This window comes from Vidua chalybeata, chromosome 1 (genome assembly GCF_026979565.1).
Source record: "Vidua chalybeata isolate OUT-0048 chromosome 1, bVidCha1 merged haplotype, whole genome shotgun sequence".
In the NCBI taxonomy this organism is placed as follows: domain Eukaryota; kingdom Metazoa; phylum Chordata; class Aves; order Passeriformes; family Viduidae; genus Vidua; species Vidua chalybeata.
This window is the reverse complement of record NC_071530.1, coordinates 47,639,590-47,659,812: the sequence shown is the minus strand read 5'-3', so window position 1 is coordinate 47,659,812 and position 20,223 is coordinate 47,639,590. Positions and strand designations below refer to the sequence as shown.

The 20,223-nt window shown below is 39.1% G+C and overlaps 1 protein-coding gene across 3 annotated transcripts in view; it reads left to right on the top strand.

Moving 5' to 3' along the window:
• ELMO1 (engulfment and cell motility 1) overlaps positions 1-20,223 on the top strand; it is a 302,773-nt gene that overhangs the window by 47,939 nt on the left and 234,611 nt on the right. For all 3 annotated transcript variants that reach the window (XM_053942149.1, XM_053942139.1, XM_053942157.1), the window contains exons 3-5: positions 1,937-2,079; positions 14,990-15,030; positions 15,954-16,026. In XM_053942149.1, coding sequence (XP_053798124.1) covers positions 2,002-2,079; positions 14,990-15,030; positions 15,954-16,026 — 192 coding nt within the window. In that variant the 5' untranslated portion in view covers positions 1,937-2,001. The remainder of the gene's footprint in view (positions 1-1,936; positions 2,080-14,989; positions 15,031-15,953; positions 16,027-20,223) is intronic.

Here is a 20,223-nt window from a genome sequence, read left to right as displayed (position 1 = left end):
GATATTTTGGGAAGAAATTGTGGGAATTTTGCATCTGCTAAGGCTCTACAGGGTAGAAGACAGCCAAAAGTAAATGTCTGATTTTCTCAATGAGCAGCAAGCCAGCTGCATGCTTTAATTGTGTTCATTCCCTGTTCCTGTAACATCTACCAAATGTAGACAATATCACAGTGTTTCTTAATCACATTGTTTAGTCTTTCAAGGCTCTTCCTGCAATCCAGTCTTATTTATAGACCGTCCATTGTCTCATTTACTGCCTTGCGCTTTGCTTTGTGGTGATGTGCGATCCTGTCGGCGTCAGAACTGCCATTGTTGGAAATAAATTGCTGGAGTGTTAAAGTTCATAAATTGCTTTTATATTGTGTGTTGAGAGCCTTATGTAGAATGTAGCAGGGCTTGCAGAGTCAGAGAACTGAGCCTTTTCAGAGCAGACACAAGAAAGAAGGAAAAACGGAGACATCCACAAGGCTGGATGAGCTCCCACTTATAAAAGTAGTCTGAGGCAAAGGTACAGTGTTTCCCATTAAAGAGATGATTTCACAGTTTTGTTCAGACTGATCTGAGCTCCAGCTTCTGCTGCAGTTGAAGAAAGGTCATTAGACCAGGTTAGTTGAAACAGCAACTGAAGGTGATCAAAGCCTTTTTTAACCCGTATCTGTTTGCGTCTTTGGATGTCTGGTATACTCAGCCAGCTCCTCTCTTGCCTTGGCTCTTTGAAAGGATGAATGTGCAAACATGTCTCCATGCTTTCGCCACTTCCTTCTCTTTTTCTGTAAGAAGAAGTGGGACTGCACCGCTGGGGATTTCTACAGCTTCTCTTGTTTTGTGGTACATGATGGCGCTTTGCTGGGTCTCAGCAGAGCATGCAGGAAACACCACAGTTGTTGTGGAGGGCTTGGCAAAGCCAGCAGGAACCTTCCCATATGCAGAAGGGTGCATGGGCTGCTGTGTCTGAGCACGGCAGAGCTTTGCTACTAGAGAGGGTGTCCTGCCACCACCGAGCTGAGAGAGGAGTGCAGAAGCTTTGTTTGCAAGCCCAGAGAGGCACTACACACTCATTATAAACATTTATTGTTGTTGTTGGAAGGTTATAAAGTTTGATGAGTCAGAAGAGACAGAACTTAAATTCTGCAAAACCTGAGGATTTGGTTCTTCCCCTTTCCTCTTTCCCTGAAATTCACAGCTCGCACTATTTGACACGAGATTCTGTTGATATTCATATTCTTGCAGAATAATGACGTGTTATGTAGCTGATTATGTCACTGTGAATGTACACTACATCCTTGTGTATTCATGTGTCTGAGATGTACCATGAAAAAGTATTTATATGTGGGTATCTCTGGATCAGTGAGGTGAGGATGTGTGTGTGCGTGTGTGTATGTATATGTGGAAACTGCTGTGTGTTCTGCCTTCTTCCTGACATACTGGTTGCTATAGTGCAGTGATCTATTTGTGAACACCCAGAAGATCATTGCTATAGTTAAAAGAAACCGTGTTTCCTGGCCATAACTTCCTGGGCAATCTCTTCTCCTGAAGCGCCAGCATTAGCCAAATTGGTCACGTTCCCTGGGACTCCAGAAGTGACACTGTAACAGGAGCTTTCTCTAGTTTGTCGCTTTTTCCCCACCAGCATATTTAATAATATTTAAAAATAGTTTTTCTATTTAAATCTAATGCATGCCTATTATTCACAGTACATATCAGTGCTTCAGCCATCTTTCTAACAGGCTGTCGAGCTGTGCAGCGTGTCGTGGCGTTGTGTCCTGTGCTTGCTCCTGTAATATGTGCCATTCTCCTGCTCCTGCACATACATACACACATACATTTTCATCCATCTGCCCAGCCAGGGGAAACGTAGGAGACTGAAGCGGCAGTGCTGGAGTTCTGCCTGAACTGCTGTAATATTCTTCTTTCTTTTTTTTTTCTCTCCCTGCAGGTGTGAATGAGAGAGGCTCTCTGCAGTGTCCAGTTGTACTGGCTCCAAAGAACAGCATCGTCGCAATGCCCCCTCCTGCTGATATAGTGAAGGTGGCAATTGAATGGCCAGGTGCCTTCCCCAAGTTAATGGAAATAGATCAAGTAAGTGCCTGTGTACCTGTGCTGAGTTGGCCCTGTTCATGAATAAGTTCTTTGCATGTTCTCTTCTGCATTTATATTTACTTCAATGCATGTGCATTTTTCTGTGAATGTATGTGGGTTAGAAGGTGTTTTTTATAAGGGGTGTAGCCCTCTTTCCTCTCTTACTGCTTAAGGTTTTTGATGTCTTTAGCTGGTTTCTTCATTTGCTTTTTCTTTCTGAACAGCTGCTTGAATAAGGCATTTACTGCTTGTGTGACCCACTTAATACTTTTGTGCCTTAGTTTCTTCAACTGTTAGATTGTGGTAGTGTTTTACCTCTGGTTGGAAAGTCTTCAAATTTTTTGTCAGTGCTTTGTATTTGGAGTAGAATCATACTGAATGGCTGCAGCAAGTGCAGATTTTGGAACTTAAGAAGTGATGCACTGTGAGCAGGAGGACGTTTGTAGTTCTGTTCAGGAATCTCAGGGGTTGTTCTGTTTATCTGGTTAGTTCTAAAGCAATGGTCCCGTGGACGGATTGGAGGCAGTGTATAGAAATTAACAAATTCAAAATTATGAATTAAAAACTCTTTTTAGGGAATTGTGGTGGGGGGGTAAACAAACAAAACAAGTTATACAAGGGCAGTGTTTTATATTCTGGACTTCTCTGAGATTGTTTGTGTGGCCCATGTATTAATATTAAAAGCAATCTCTTTAATATTTAACAGCCTACCCTTAACATTTTGAAATCCTGCAACATGTTACCTGGTTAGAATTATTATTATTTCTGTAAATAGTATTCAGAGTGAAGAAAAGCATTTTATAATGTGCTTTAGACCCTGGTGTGTCTGGGGACTCAGTACATTATAAAGGTCTATTGGAGAAGAGAGCATTTGAATTCACACTGAAAATGTATTACTGGAATGGGTTAGTAATATCTTCATGCAGTGCAATGAGTTTCACTTGTAGTTAACTCTTTTGTGGCACATGCCTTGGAAATTTCTGTGTGAAATTTAAAGAAACATGGTCCTAGAGGGTGGCTGGGATCACAGCAGTATGATTTTTAAGCATTCTGAAGGCCCCCTTAGAGGAAAAGGGAGTTCCCAAGTGAAATCAAACTTTGTAGGTTGATTTTTTTGACCTGCCATGCTTTTCCATTTTCATATGCTGAAATTTTTCAATAAGCATAGAAATCTTTTGCCTTCTGGAGTGAAGAATGTTTTACTTTTTTCTTCTTATATAACAAATAGTAGACACTGCACACTGTGTTCAGGGAAAGATGCATGTTAGTCATGATGAACCAAGTACAGTGGGGACAAAACTGAAAAAATAGTATGAAGTCTCCTTTCAAACAGCAGCAAAATAATATGAAAATTATTTGGTTTTATTTACAAAAAGCTTAAAGTAACTCTCCAAAAACCCTCATACCTTATCTGTAATATTAGCTTACTTTCCTAGTACCTTGTTTTTCATTTTATAATGTAAGATTTGAAGGAGACAAGAAAGATCAATGCAGAATTATATTGGGTAAAACTCCTCAAACACAGCCTGCCAAGTTATCTGCAAGCTTCCTCAAGCCACTTTATGGGTAGCAGGAGGAAGGAGAGGGAAAGTAAGGCCAAAATGGAGAAAACTTTAACAGCAGCCTGCTCCTGATGCAGAGAGAAATAGAAATGAGGGAATGAAGTTTGAGAGTCTCATCCCTCCCCTTTCTGACATGGAAAGATGGGAAAGAAACATCCCTTCTTTCTACCCATGCACACAAACACGCATATTTACCTTTCTCGAGGTTGGAAGCAATGTGGGAATGAACCTTGAAAATACATAGGGTGATACATACTTTGGAGCACACAGCTCTGCTTTTGATTCACTTAGTGCTAACTTTTCCTCAATCCGTTTCCTTTAAAGCAGCTATTCAGTAGAAGAGCTGTAGTGGAGGAGATGATTCATCCCTCAGATGGGTAGCTGTCGGAGATGATAAAGGGGAGGAAGACGGAAAAGATAAATGACTTACCCACTGACCAGACACTGCAGCCAGTGCCTGTGTCCCAGGTGGGACCTGCTCATTCAGTCACCATTTGACATATATTCAGAAAATCCTAAAAACTTTCCCATACTGGTTTCTTTCTCTTTCTTACCATGAAGAAAAACAGTATTTAAATGAACAGCACTATAATATTACTTAAAAAAAACCCACAAAACCCCATCACTGTAGCATGACACAGGTGTTTTGTCTTTCAGGGTACTGAGGCTGTTCCAAAAACTGAAGTTCAAATACTGTATAAGAAATCAAAGGAAAATCTGGGAGGTTTTTTAAGGTTACTTATTGCATATACTTGGACGCACTTATTTACATTCAGTTGCACAATATCCTAATTTACTTGCTGCGTGTATGCATGTTTTGCTTAGTAATGGAGAGAGTAAAATATTCTCAAAGTGAAGAAATGTCGCTGTGAAACCAGAACCATTAATGGTGGTGTGCTGGCAGGTGTTGGCCTTAAAAGAGCTCATGAGTATTTTTCCCACCAAATGTTATTAAACTTCACACTCCCCTGCGTGACTTCTGACAACTTGGACTTCAGGAGGCACAGAGCCTTTTCAAGTTGAGGCTTCCCACTTCATTTCTATAGGTTTGTTAACCTGGGTTCACCAGTGGTGGTTTTAAATTTAATCATATAAAATTAGTCTCACTCAGAGAGATTCTCTGCAAGAAAAATTAATATATAATTAAGTGCCTTTTGGAATTAGCCTCTGTGTCTGCTTCCAATGAATGTAAAGAAAATTTTCAATAGTACATTGACATGTACTACTTGCTGTCAGTGTTTCACAAGTGCTTGTTTCTTGGAAAGTTGCTTTAAACAAGGAGGGCAAAACTGTCTCTTATTTACTACCCTGTCTCTCTTACCAGGTGTGAATTAATTAAGTTGCAGTAAACCTCACAGGTGGCTGATGCCTGTATGGATTAGAATTGATTTTAAATCATGTTCTTCTTGAGAGATGAACTTGACTGAATTCAGTTACTCTCTTACAGAATACATGGGGCTTATTTGGGTTTTCCCCCCAATTCCATAATTTTTCTCAATTATCAATTAGAAATATAGCATCCAGACTCTTCCCTCCTCCATAAATCTGTACTAGCAATATTAAAACTCTGCCCAAAATTAATTTTTAATATGAAGATTTGATTGTGGCTTCAGAACTGTGTGTAGCATTGAACTTTCATGCTTTAGTCTTTCTGTCATATAAGGGGAGGAATGGAAATGAGTTGGTGTCTGAATTTGCATTGGGATCTTTTTGTGGGCTTTTTAGCAATGCAGTCTGGGGAAAAATGAATGGTAGATGCTGACTGTCTGTTATCTTTTTCTTCACTCTTCTGGATGATTATTCTAGAAGATGTTAATAATAGGACTGCACAGGGTCTGTATAGGTGAACCAGGATGCTGGCTAGTCTATCCTGTCTTCTCTTTGATTGTCCCAGAAATAGCTATTTCATAAGAGGGTGTTATTTCTTGTGTTCAGTGAAAGCCTGCATGCTTTAATTTGTGCCCATTATGTATAATTCTTAGCTGTTGGGGTTTTTTTACAGCACAAATTATTTTAGGTAAGCCAATGCTCATTTTAGGTTACCTGGATACTTTGTGGATTTACAGTTACACTGTTCCTGCTGCAGGAGAAGCAGCTTCCATGAGAGGCACAAGATGGATATTTGGGGACATCTATTTTGGCTTATCCCATTCAAATCCACTCGTGTGTCTTAACACAAGTTGTACTAAAACCAGATTTCTCTAAGCTTGGGGATGAACTTCCTCAGCCTTGGAGGTAAACAAGGCTTTCCTATAGAAAGGAGCAGTTTATAATTAAAATTGGCCATACAGTCTCTTTCTCCAGGTTTGCTTTTACCTATGAGATCATTAAACATGGATTCAATTAACAGATGTGAATCTTTACATTAGGAAAAAGAAATGGGGGGGGGGGCGGGAGGGAGGACGAGAGCTGTGTTTTCTTTTCAAAGCACAAATCTCATATGGTGAGCAAAATTTACAGGAGCATTTTCATATGACAATTTCATGTTAATAGAAATGCAGCCATGGATGAGCCATGGGCTGCTCTACATTTATGTTCTCTCTAAAGTTTAGATTTACTCAGCAAATTTATCTTTTAAGAGTCTCTTTAAAGTTGTCTTTTCTCTTCTGCCAGTGTCATTTTAATTGTGGTTGGTTTTTTTTGTCTTCTTTATAGAAGTCATTGTACTTCACTGCATATTAAAAGGTCACCAGTAAGGTTTTGTTTTTTTTAAAAGGAGCTTTCAAACCTAAATCTGGTTTCAGACCTAAATATGGACCATTGGGGTTTGTTAATTGATTCAGTGCAGTGTTTCTTAAACTGTGGGGAAAAACGAAGTTCAAAAGGGATTGTGAAATGCTTAATTAGAGAAAAGAAAGTTGCACATCACTTCTGCCATGTGTGTAGCCTAAGAATAGATATAGTTTCTGCAAGTACTGTCACTAGTAATAGCAGTATACCAAGACAATCCTGGCATCACGAGTCTAAATGTATGCAATTTAAGTGAGCACCAGCATTGTTCAAGCAGTGATCAAGAAAGGATTATTGATGTCTCACTGTCTTACCGTACTGTGAAGTGTCACTTTCTGTGCTTCATTCTGGCTCCAGACTCTGACTTGAGGCATTTAATTCTCAAGGGAAGGAAGGAAGAAAGAGGCTCTTGCCTCCTTCCCACAAACCTGCAAATTTATATGAACTCTTACCCAGAAAGTGTAATGGTACTGCAGTAGCTAGAACTAGTAAAGATTTTTGGTATGAATGATTTTCAATGTTATTGCACATCCTGAGTTTATAGTAAAGGGAAATGTCAGTGCCTTTAACAGCTGACAAGATAGCAGTTTCTTGAAGATAGAGGACTATGAAGCAGCTCATGGGGAGAGGAAAAAAAAACCAACAGAAAAACCCCCACTGACTTATAAAAACATTCCCTGCCTGGATTTGCAGCAGGAAAGGAGCAGCAGCTCCTTTCTGTCAGATGGGAGAAGGAGCCAGCGCTCTGGGCTGACCACTGCAGCTGTATCTCACCCACTCTGAAGGAGGATGTCAGTTGCTGCTGATGGAAGACTTGCCCAAAGATGGATGAACCAAAAGGTGGCTACCTTTTCAAAAAGAATTGAAAAACACTTTGCTGTCTTAAGACAATTTGTTAAAGGTAGGCCTTGCTTAAAATCAATGTTTAGGTGCCAAACAGATGCTTTTGGAGTTTTATTGCTCCTTGTTGTACCTGTCATATTTCAGCTTCACAAAATTGAATATGAAGCTGTTTGTAAAGCAGGTGCTGACTGGCATATAAACATAGTGAAAATATTATTAATAGAGCTGGTAAAGAAATCTTATCTGTTATTTTTATGTGATTTTTTTTCCATTTCCTTTGTTGGACTAATGAAAGGTCTCCATTTTTTACTTTTATTTATTTTGTAAAAGCTGTTCAGCAGCAAGAATAACCTTGGAAACAATAATGCAAATTTTTTAGTGCACTGGATATAATTCAATGCACTGGCGCACTTGTATACATAGACAATGCTTCGTTAACATAATGAACCAATTGTTAAATGCAATGGAGTTTGAAAAATATGATTCCTTTTCTTACATAACTGTGGCATTAAAATAGTCATCGTTAGAGCCTCAGTTCTTTGATGTGGTGGCAGCCAGCCAGCAGGGATAAAACAGGCAATGTTATTGTCACATGTTACATTTTATTAGTCTGGCTTGTCCAAAGCCACATTCCCACTGGTTGGCTGGATTCTTTCAAAGCTGCAAACTTATGTCCTGTGTAGTGTGTAGCTGGGACCTCATCACTGAAAAATACATAAAAACTCTGTCTTACTGCTTCTGTTTAATAGGCAGCAGCAAGACCTAGTAGATGGAAGAGGTAATAGCTGTGCAGAAGGTTTAGGCATTGTAAATGAAAGGGAGGGGGAGAATAAATAGAAATGTTTTGTGAATTGCAGTCTAATGGATGCTATTTAAGCTTTCTTCTTGCTGCTATCTTCTAGGTTAAGAACCATAAGTTCAATGCAGTAGACAGGGTTCTGTTGGTTGGTTGGCTGGTTGTTTTTTTGTTAAATAGAAGGGCAAGTAGAGCCAGGATACACTTGAGGTCTGCAGAACTAATACCCTAGTGTTCCTGATCTCCAGCATAAAGGATGTTCAGAAAATAATATTTTAAGAAAGAGATAAAGCACTTTTTAAAACTAGCTCCAGAATTCTTGCCAGAACCTCCCCGTTAGAGTCTGAATTTTGCTGCCTGCAGCTGATGGCATTTTCAAGATGAAGGCTAAACATGACTTTAAGGTTGTTGCATCCATAAAATTTTTTAACTATCAGCAGGAGTCCCATCTCTTAAGTTAATTCTGCTCTTATTAAAGGGAAATGTGTAATGATGAGATTTCTGAAGTTATGGACTGGTGAATTAATTCACATTCTGGCCAGCTGGAGTACCTAGGCACACTTTATGACTCAATTATATTCTAGTTATAGACATATAGATTGTAATACAAAAGAGAGTACTACCAAAAATCCCACAATATAAATTTTTTTGCTTTCATGGAGAAACTTCTGCCCTTGTAGGCCAGAAATGTGTCAGTCATGAGCTGAGGGTTTGGCGTTTCTTCACTCAGTCTTCAAAAGCATGCTCTCTAATAGGTTGTGTGAAAAGCCACATCTTAAAGCCTTGCTTTGTATTTAAAAGTGTATTTTGGCTGTATTTTAAATATATGTGGCAAGAATGCTGCATGCAAACACGGTGAAATCCATAACTATGGGTCCCTAGGTGTTTTTTAACTTTTCTGTGCTCTTGATTGGGAGTTTTTAGTGTTCCTACTTACACTTGAGAAAAGAGGGAGTGTTATGGCTTGTTAGGACACTAGATATGAAGTATCTGCAAAATTCTGTTTATGGTTTTCTATTTTTTTATTGAGGTTTTTTGTTAAGATTATATTTTGCCACTTCCTTGTTCTACAGTCACTGTTACATCCTAAACATGTGATCTGTGGCTCAATGGTTAAATTAGGTGAAATGCAGACTTAGGAGTGAGGATCTCTTTGGGGGTGGGAGGGGAGTAACTGAGGAAGCTGCAGCTGAGAGCGAAGAGAGAGAGGACATGAATACCTGGGTTTCCCTAAGTCTTGTGCGCTCTGTGGAACTCCTAGTGCTAAATTTATACCAAGGTGTTGCCACTGACATGCTAAAGCTACCACCTTAAGAGCTGTGAACTGAGCTGACAAAAGCTCTCTCCCATCAGCAGCAGCTGCACTTGTTGAGGGTTTTGCCTGTCGGCTCTGAGGTGCTAATATTTCCAGCCCTGGGCTGTGCTGCTGCACAGGCACACCTGTGTGGTGTTGGCTTGGCCTTGGCTGGGTTTCATGGTCTCTTTTGCTGTAGCACTGTGGAGTCCCTGTTCTTCAGGCATTCATTCTCTGGGGTGCTCCCCTTGGTTAGAGAAATCCTCCCGTTCATCTTTTACAGATGCCTGATAATAAGTTAACAAGTCTGGTCTCACCAGTATTCCATTGTAGTCAATGGTGTTGATTCCGAGAGTGGTTCAGAGCAGGTTGAGAAGGCTGAAGTCCAAAGCAATCCAGCATCTCCCCCTTTCAAAAGACCTTGTCTCTTACACCACAGGAAACCAGTGCTGGATTAGTGACTCATGGATCCAGGAGTCCTTGAATGTGGTGTTTGCCACCAGTCCTCTGTGGACCCTGGTGTATGACAGTAACAGATAAAGCCTCCACTGATTGTGAAGGGAGTTGTTTTTCTGGTTTTTAATAGACATAAAAACTACTTTAGCACTGAAAGATTTATTAGTGTCATGATAGCATTAATTATAAGACAGAATGTTGTATTTACTGACTAAAAGTTTGTTTTTTGACAGATGCACAGGTCAGCAATTGTATTTTTTTCCTCAATGCTCTTTCGCACTAACAGATGTGCTACATCTGCTATTTTTTCTGATAGGCTTAAAGACAGTGAAGTTAAGGGTTTTCTTGTTACTTCTGCAGTTAAAAGGTGTCAGACAGGGAGAGGAATATCCCAATTATTGGGCCCAAAAAAACCCCAACAAGAAGAACCTAACAAATCAACCAACCTAAGCAAAAAGAAAAAGCAATGAATCTCTGTCAGTCATGTGGAAAGGAAAGATATTCAGACTTGGCCTAAAAGAAACCTGTCTACAATTTCCTGGTATTACACAAGGTATACCAGAACTGCACATGTAATGCAGGTTTCCACCTGGATTTAGGCTTCTGTCCTCTTTACAGTTCACACACACACACACACACACTCACTTGCTGTTTGATTTGGAAGTGCTTTAAACCCAAATTGGAGTACTAATGGTGGTTTGAACAGGACCTAGAGCTTGGTCAGCATTGATATATTGGACATTCTTTGCTTGCTTTTTTTCATCCCATGATTTCTCTGGAACAAAACAGTGGTCTGGACTAGACCAACTTACAGTCTTGCACACCTGTGCTTAGTTCTCCTGGTGACTGGTTCCCTGTGAGTTCTCCATAGGGGTAGGCACGAAAGGATGAAACTGGTGAGGAAATTGGAGTGGGAAATCTCAGTCTGTGGTCTGCAAGTTACTTTGGAAGTACTACCAAGTACTGCACAAGTAGCAAGTGCAAGTTCTCAAGACCAAGTTTGGGATCTGTGTGCATCCCAGCACACAAAACCTGGAGATACAGCTGAGATACTTGCAGGCGAACTCAGAATTGGTGACCTGCGTGGGGGATGTTGTTAGGGCCATGAATCTTTGACATGTGTGCTAACCAGTCAATGCAGACAGAGCTTTACCAGGTGTGTAAATTCACATTGGCTGTAGTGCTGCCTGTGCTCTGTGTCATTGTCAGGATTCTCCCCTTGTGTGCAGATCAGTAAGTCATGAGGCCATAATGCCGTGGTATCACTTAACTTCAGCTGTCAATTTAATAACTACCCTAAGAAAATACTCTTTTTCTAACCAATGTGTTCAGTGCAGATACTGTGATAAGGTAGCTGAAGGTGTTATCTTCTGTAGGGAGCACAAAGTTTACTTTGATCTCTGTTATTTTGTACATTAAAGCAACAGCCTGATCTTCTTAGAGCTTTAAATGAGCATCTCAGCATGTGTAAAAGCTCACTTCATTTTTACAAGTCTAGGAGGAGACATAGAGGAAAAAAAAAAAAGCACTAGCACAAAATACTTATTTCTATGAAGGAAAAACTTCAAAATATTTTTGGTCTGATTGTAAGAAATTCTTTGAAGTACATTGACTAATAAGGTAAATTTGACTTTTTGGAACTGTAAATGCAGCAAAGGTAAGTAAATTTCCATAAATGGAATTTTATTAAGATTAAGGCAACAAAAACTTCAAATCTATGCTCTTTGACATTTGGCAGATATTTAAAGCCAGGGGCAAAAAAAAAAAGAGACTTTGAATGGCCTGCCAAGTAGAACTACTCTGCAGAGAATGGAAATAGACTTTTATCTAATTTTCCATGGTTAAAAAAAATGGAAAAAATATAATAGCTCGCTTTTCTTTGTTTTCTAGTAGTGCTGTGGTCCTATACATGCAGTAGACAGTCATGTCCTGACACTGGTACCCAAACATATTTTCATGTCTCTCAGACTGCGGCAGGATTCTGGGGGTGGCTGTAAGCCAGCTGGGAAGTGCAGCGGGAACTGGGCACTCACCCACCTGCCTGTCACTCCCAGAGCAAGGCAGGGTTCTGCTGGCAAGGGGGCCTGGCTGTACAGGCAGGGTGGCAGGGCTGCTGCGGCTGCTGCCAGCTCTGTGTGCTGCCTGCCAGAGTGTCCCTGCAGCAGCCTCCTGCCAACCAGCCTCCACCTGGGAGAGTGCACAGAGGGTCATGGCAGCCCTTGACTGTTTGCAGGGACATCCCTCTTGTGAACAACGAGCTCGTGGCAATTTCTCTCCCAGTTAGGGAAGGGAAGGGAAAATAATTTTTCTGGAGACTTACACGTAGTGGGAGTGCAGCCCAAGGGATTATTAGGAGCAGCAGCATATTAGTATTGCTAGTACTTATTAATATTGCTGTGGTGGTATTTATTTTACATTTATCAATTTGTAAAGTGTTATCAATTTGCTAATTGCAAACTCCGTGTCCCAGAAGAGTTGCACTTTTTTTTTTATCTTGTTGCCTCTTTCATCACGAGTTGTGCTTACTCACATCAGTGCTGTAGCAGTAGTGCCGAAGGAGGACCAAGCTGTACCATGAGAGGCTGGCTGTATAAATAATTTTTATTATTGAGGATCCATTTGCTTTTTCTTTTAGCTGTACTTCACAGATTCTAATTGATTTGTTGCAGGGTTTTTTTTTGTCCAAGTTTTTAGTTTCAGATGTTGTCATATAATAATGCAAAGGTGGTGTAGAATAGGCAAAGGGGGTAGGAGGTAGGTGAATGGGATTGACAAAGGACATAAAAGTTAATGGTGTAGAGAACTTAGAAATACCAAAATAATGATTTGAAAAGTAATTTAATCCAGCCTTCACAGTTATTGCTAGTTTATTATTATATTATTCACATATTATTGCTAGTTTAGTTTGTTAAATTGTTTTTTTTTGTCATAGTTTCTAATGGGAAACTATAGATCCTATGGGAAATAATGGGAAGAAAAAGCAGTTACTCTTTTTGTCCTCCATTATATTGAATCTGCTAGCTGGTTTCTGTTTACTTTGTAAAAGGAATTAATAATCCTGATGAAATTTTGTCAAAATATGGAAATATTTTGTCAAAATATGGAAATATTTTGACAGGATCTACAGTAGCATCCCGACAGGTGAAGGGGGATGCAGCATGCTGTGCACTCTGCTTGGCAGCAGTGTGCCTACAGGCTGGCACATGTGTGCTGAAAGGCAAACTGAAGTTATCCAGCTCCAGACAAAGTTGTGCTTCTCCTTCTGTCCCTCCACAAAAAAATGTGGGGTTTTTTTGTTTTATTTTGTTTTGGTGGGGTTTTTTTTGGTTTTTTTTTTTGTTTGTTTGTTTGGTTTTTTTTTTTTTTTTTTTTTTTTTTTTGGTGGTGTGGTTGTTGTTGTTGTTTCTTAAAAGGTAGAGGAAAGAAAGCAGTTGGATGCCAGGATTGCTCTTACAGAATTGCAGAAGCTGAAAAAACCCTCAGAGAGGAGGACAGCAGGTCAAAGTAGTTGTACATAAGTGATGCAGTTCCACAGACTGAGGAACAGATCAGTCCAAAAAACTGGGAGAAAACACCACTTTTTCTATCTAATGTGATCTGCCTGTTCTGCTTTACAGCCTGGCTGCAGCTATGCAAAAAACTGAGCCAGTGCAACAGAGACACTGCTGTGGAGAAGGAACCTGTTCCTGCTGCAGAGTGGAGCAGTTTCCCTCTTCTGCCTTTTCTCCCATGTGCTGGTGTTTGCTACTCATATAGGTACATAGCCAGGCAGATGAGGAAATTGGTCCTGGGGAAAACTATTTCCCTCCCCCCCGCCCTCCTTCTCCAACTTTTAGTTTGATTAACTTCCCTGGTGTGGATCATCTTGGGTGGTCATGTGAAAACAGAAATGGCAGTGAAAGAAGGAAGGAAACCAAGGACTGAGACAATATGGTAAGCAGAACAGAATGCTTTCAGCAGGTGCTTTCATTCCTGTCTGATTAAAATGGTCTTATGTTATGCTTCTGCCTGTTTATTAACTGGCTTAGTTGACTGGACTGTTGAAATAATAAATCCTTCTCTGATCCTGACCTGGCCAAGGAGTCCTGTCTCTGGCTTTCTGTCAATGCAGTGGTGAATCACAGAAAACAAATTCAAGGGAATTTTTTTTTCCTTCACATAGCATGCCCTAATACTGAGTTAATTTTTTCACTAATCATTTTACATTAAAGGTAAAAAGCTTATTTTGACAATAGCATTGAATTAAGTGGGTGGGTTTATGGTGAGATTTCTGTATTTGTTTGTTTTGTTTCCTTTTTAGTACTTCAGTGAACTGTCATTACTGGAAGTAACTAGAGAGGGGGATCCTATGATGTTTAGGTGATTTGGGAAGTTTTTGTGAAGTAATAGATATATGTGACATTGTGTGGTCACCCAGTACTGGGGGGAAAAGGCTCAGGAGTCACTCAGCTGGAGAAATTTCGCATGTTTCTTTCTGCTGTGCAATTTCGTCTATGGTTTGGGACTTAAAAGGGCATTTGCTCTTAGCCAGAAATCTTCTAAAAACACTTACGTGTGCACCCTGTGTTTATAACAGTGTTCAAAGCATTGCAACATCAACAGTCTAGACTCTTTTCTTCTTTTCTATTTTGGGACCCAAAGCAGGAGAGCTGTTTTGAGTCAGTCCAAATGCTCCTGTGCTCACAGATGTAGAAAAAAAAGCAGAACTGAGACATCTGGGATTCTAACACCTTCCAGGTGGTGTTTTATCAGAGGGGAACCTGCATGTGTGCACTTAAGAGAGAGGATTACTGTCATCCTATGACCATCTCTGAAAGGAACAAAAGAAGGTTTAAAATTTTTGAATGTCTTCTGGTTTCAGATTTCATTCCTGGAAAATGCTCCTGTTGATATCTGAATCTTCTGTTTCTGTTGGGTAATGCGATACAGTGTACACAAAAGAAACTTCTGATTTCTCAGTTGAAAAACTGAGTTTATGTTATATAGGCTAAGGTTGGCAAAAATAATGGATAATGTCATAATGCATATGTCTAGAATTGCTATCTTTATACCTTTATGAGACCAAAACAGAAGAAAATTTTGGGATCCATTCACACTTGACATTAAATAAATAATGAAATGCTACTAGTTTTGTTCTTTGCATTTACTGGCTTTAGAATCATATTCTTAGAACTCTAGAGTTATTCTAATTTGGTGATTTTGCTTTTTCTTTCTTTTTTCATTTACCAGAAAAAGCCACTGTCCTCGATAATAAAAGAAGTCTGTGATGGGTAAGTTCTGCTATATAGTACATACTACATACAGTGCTTTTTGAAGTATTAAACCACCTAGGAGATATTTTTTTCCAAAGAAAATCTAGATATCCTGTGTCACTAGTCATTAGTTTCTTAAATCTTTTTGTGCTAGCTTCAAATTTTGAATTTGCAGTGCATTTTGGATCAGTTGCTTGCAAGATAAAGCTTCTATCAAAGCAGCTCCATCATGTGGGTGACTCTCATTTTGACTCCTTCCTTCCTTTCTGCACAGAGATGCATTTTACTGACTCATTTTGGCTTGTGGTCCCTGCTGTTCATGGGTTAAGGGACTAAAGCACTGCCTGTGCATCTGAATTTTGAGCACTGAGTCCAGTGGGTGCTGTAAGCTGGTCCAGTGGATGTGACTGTTAATATGAAACTGAAATGTTAATTGCAAATTCTGTATTATAGAGTAATGATTGGCTAAGACAAATACCTAGATTAAAGTTTAATGGATTAATTAAAAAAGCTGTTCTAAGCAAGTGCTACTATGCAGGAGAAACTAGTTATATTCATCAAATTGCTGCTGAGCTAAAAAGGTTATATTTTATGCCTAATGAAATATATCAACTTAATACTATATTCATTGTATGTTGTATAAGCTAGCATAAATTTCTGGTACTGTAAATTCTTTTTTGGTCAATTTTACTGACTTAGTGATCTTGCTTATTGCAAAAAAAAGATTGCTAGGACATATTTGTACTGAAGTTTTCGCTTTGTAAGCATGCTTTTAACTTAAACTTTAGAACTCATCATTGAAAGCCGTGGAAAACTATGAGAAGTATGAGAAATACATGGGAATGACAGATGCTTTTTTGGTCATACTAAAATTATGAAAAGGGTACTTTTTGAATTATTAAGATTTCATTCTGTGATTAATTTATTTTCATATTTCTAAGGTGGTCTCTTGCAAATCATGACCAATTTGCACTGCAGCATGCTGATAGTTCTAATTTCTACATCACCGAGAAGGTGGGTAAATCGTTCAATGCAATTCTTGCATAGCCCATAAAAATATTTGCCACAATCACTTATTTTAAATTATAATATATGAAAATATACTTTCCACAATGTCACTGATAGGGTAGGTACTGGGAGACCTGATTAAATGACTTTTTAACTGATTTCTTCGGTTAGGAAAAGCAAATAGAAGTCCAAATGTGCAAAGTTTTTCATGTCAGTTAAGTTTGAGACTTGAGCACTGAGCCCTTCAACTTTGGTACTCTTGTGTGTTTAATATTCTGCTAACAAGTGGTGTACAGGAAACTGAAATATTTAAAACAGAAAGGGCTCTTTGAAGTATGAGGAGACCTTCAGTGCATGTCAGTTTCCTTTTTGGCTGAGCAGGTAGAAATAAGTTTCAGTGGCTGGGTAATATTTGCTACTCGCTCCTGCCTGCTCTCTTGTCCTTACCCAGTTCTGTTAAGTTCTGTTGGCTTACTTTTTTTGTCCCCATATAGCATGGCAATAGGTGATTCATCAAGTGATGCAATGATTTCAACACAGAGTAATAAAAAGGCTATAGCAGTAATAAAAATGGAATGTCTAGTATAAATATGTGGGACATGCTCATGTGAACAGGACCAAGTAGCATTCCTAGCATTACTGGTAAAATTGTTGAAATTAAAAAAAAAAAAAAAAAAAAAAAAAGATTATTTGGAAGACTGCACGTGTAATACTGCAGAGGTACAATTTCTAAGCAATGGCACAAGGACACTGTTTAAAACCTGCTGAAGTCCACATGCAAATTCCCTAATCTTGGTGGATTCTGAGCTAAAAAGACCTGAGCTTAATTGCATAGATACAGATGTCTCTTGTCCACCTTGTTATCAATTTAGTTTGGCTTGCTCTTAAGTGGAGACATGTCTTGGTTCTGGTTTGCGTTTTACAGTTCTTTAGGGTTTGCTAATACGACTGAGACATGAACTAAGTTTTCTCTTGCTGTAATTCATACCCACACCCAAGAAATAAAGGAAACTTAGGCACAGTTAAGCATTTGGGAAGACTAAATTTAACAAGACAGCAAGAACAGTTGCTCATAAGATAGTGCTGGTTTTGTTTTGTTTTTGTTTTTGTTTTTTTTTCCTGTTTTGTTTTATTGTTTGTTCATTTTGCTTGTTTTTTAACAGACCAGTTTCAGTTTTTCATTTAACTGCTTGCTACTCTGGACAACCTTTTCAATATGTCCCTCTTTTTTTGGATCTTCCACTTTTTTTGCTTGTGTGTTGTTTAGGGGTTTTTTTCCCTCTCCTTTCTTTTCAAGTTTCAATTGACAGACACTTCAAAGGCCACTACAAGGAAACCTGTTGAAGTAATTACTGACTTCTGTGTTTTGCCTCCACCAAATTAAATAGTGAGATTGTTCTACTAATTGCCCTCAATGGTGACACAATGTTTACCAATAAAGCAGACACAATTGAATTTGCCTGTTGGCATTTAAACTCTGTGCAGTGAGTATTTCCAAGAAATAGGGATTGAGTGAAACTTCAGCTTTTTCAAGGTCTTTGTCCTGATGCAATTGGAGGGATATTTCAGGCTTTATTTCCACCTTTGGTGGATAGGATTCTGCAGCTTTGGAGAAAACTTTTCTGTTCCATATAAAAGAGAGCCTGATGGGTTTTGGCTGCCTTTAACTTGCAACAGGGATGGAAAATTATGGTCTTCTAGGACATTTTGGATTGTATTGCAGAGAGGACTTTGAGTTTGTTTATTCTCTACTGGAAATATGCAGAGTGTCTGACTCTGAGTCACATAAATAAGAGAGAAGAGCTCTAAATGCCACTAGAATTACTCAGATGTCTGTGACTTTCATTAGATATTGTTCACTGTTTATAGCTGGTTGCTGGATAGTGGCTGTGAAGAGAGGCTTATATAGGCCATCAACCCTTCCACATACTTTCCCTCATTTTTGTTCAGTAGGATATTGTTGTGGCCTGAATTAAAACGTGAAAATCACCAGGCATGAGGAAAAACACAGTCACTTCAAGGAAGCTACAACACTTAACTGTTAAAATCCACATTGCTGTAATCTGACTTTTACTAATGGACATGAGCAGAGCTTTTTTTTGTGACAGTGACAGCTGCTAATAGGAAATATTTTTCACAGCTCTTAAAGGTGAATTGTATGTCTGTATGTATGTAGATAACATTATCTATAGGTCATGTTTCTGCAGAGACTGCCTTCCAGGTAGAGATGCCTCTTTAAAATATCACTCTGTTTAAAGTTACCAGAAAGAAAAACAATTAGTGAATTCTTGTATACAGTAGCAAGAAGCTTTTAAGTAAAAATGTCCCAAATGTTACACGGCTTACAACTGTGGTTCTGTTTTTGGAGGCAAACAGCCCATCTGTGTTTTGGCTGTGATATACAGAACTCTTTATCTTTTGTAGCTGGACCCAATTATATCATGCATAAATAAAAACAACACCCAAGCAGTTCTGTCTCCTAATTATTTATGTTTTGGCTGTATTATTTGGAAAAATGCCTCTACAGATATAGCAATAACTCCTTCAGGCAGTGTAAGTGAGGTCTTTTAACAAATTTTGATTCAGACAGGGTTCCTACTAGAGATAGGTCTTATCATAGCAGATCCAGTTTTGGCTGCTGCTTCTGGGGTCATGGTATGGCTATATCTGTGCCCCTGAAATGGCAGTGAAAATTATTAATTATGTCTTTTAGCCTTTTTTTCTAAAAATTAGGGAAATAAGAGGGTATGTAGACAAGAAAACCAAGCCCTCATAGTGCCTGAGCTAAAAGCTGTCTGATGTTCTAATCTCAAAGTGTTTATTTTTAATTAATTTTTAATGTTAATAGTTGTGTGTGGTTTTTTTTAAAGGCTTTGCTTATCATGAAGGAGCATTTCTCTGGTAGGTCAAATGTCTAAAAGCCTGACTTCTGTGTTGGGACCTTATCATGCTAGATACTACAAGATAAGAATAAATAAGTCACCTTTGCTTCAGTCTATCCAGGCTGTACCTGAATTAGATGCTTGTGTACATCAGGTGCAATGACTCAGGAGCACCATAGCCTGGGGGAGCTCAGGTTTAGAAAAGAAAATTCTACATGAAGAGTAGAAAATGGCTGTATAATTTTGTGTGCTATGTGTGTTTCCTGGCTGAAAACCACAGCTCAGATAATTGTTAGCTGTGCTTCTCTGCTGGCAGTAGGAGCAGTTCAGGGACAGACATTTGAGTGGCTGATGCTGCACCTTGGTGGGTATGGCTGGTTCCTCATCACTGCTCACCCTTGGCCTTACAGACTGTGGCCAGCTCTAGATCCATTGGTAGATCCTGTGTTTGCCTGGGGAAGGATGGTGTTCAAGCTGGTTTCACTGCTGGAGGCAGACTGTGGTCACTCTTAACCTTCCACCTGAGCAAATCTCAGAAATGAAGGGTCGGCTGCTGGTGCTGAGGGGTTTATGAGCCAGCACTGAGCATGCAGAGGTGACAATAGTGACATGTTTTTGTTATCTTTTAAATACAAGGATGTTTAATTCATCTGTATATTGAATGCAACCCATTTTTATTGTCACAATTTTGTTGTTCTTTTTTTCATCTGATGCATCAGAAAACTTCCCATGAGGTTTTTTCTTTTCTTTCCTATCTCCTACATTTCCCTTTCATTCTTATTGCTTGAAGTGGAAGGGAGCAGACACTGAATTTGTTCCATTAGTTTTGGGAGACTTTTAATCCTATTTTGCAAGAAGAGCTGTTCCGCCTTCCTTTTGTTGTAATTATTCAAGTCTGTACTGTGTTTGAAGATAGGACATCTTTCTAACCCCAGTCTTCTCAGTGCTGGGAACCTGAGTGAAGTCCCTGGTGTTTGTTCTTTTTCAAAGGTGATTTTGCTCATGACCTATTTTCTGCTGAACACAACCTGTAATTGTATATTCATGTGAAATTCCTCCATGCCTTTATAGGCTCCCTGCGTGGGAGTGTATGCAAATAATAGGACAAGAAATGAGCTATTTGTACAGTTGGGGCTTTTTGAGTTTTTATGTTTTTCATATTTGTCTGTTTTCACTGATTAATTGATTTCAGTGAGTTGTAAGAAAACATTCTTAATAATGAAGGTTTCTGATTCACTGAAGGACCTGGTGCTTCTTAAGCAGCTGAGAATGAAAAGTAGCATGAAGAGTGGGAACTGGAGAAGTGTACTAAGAGAGCTGT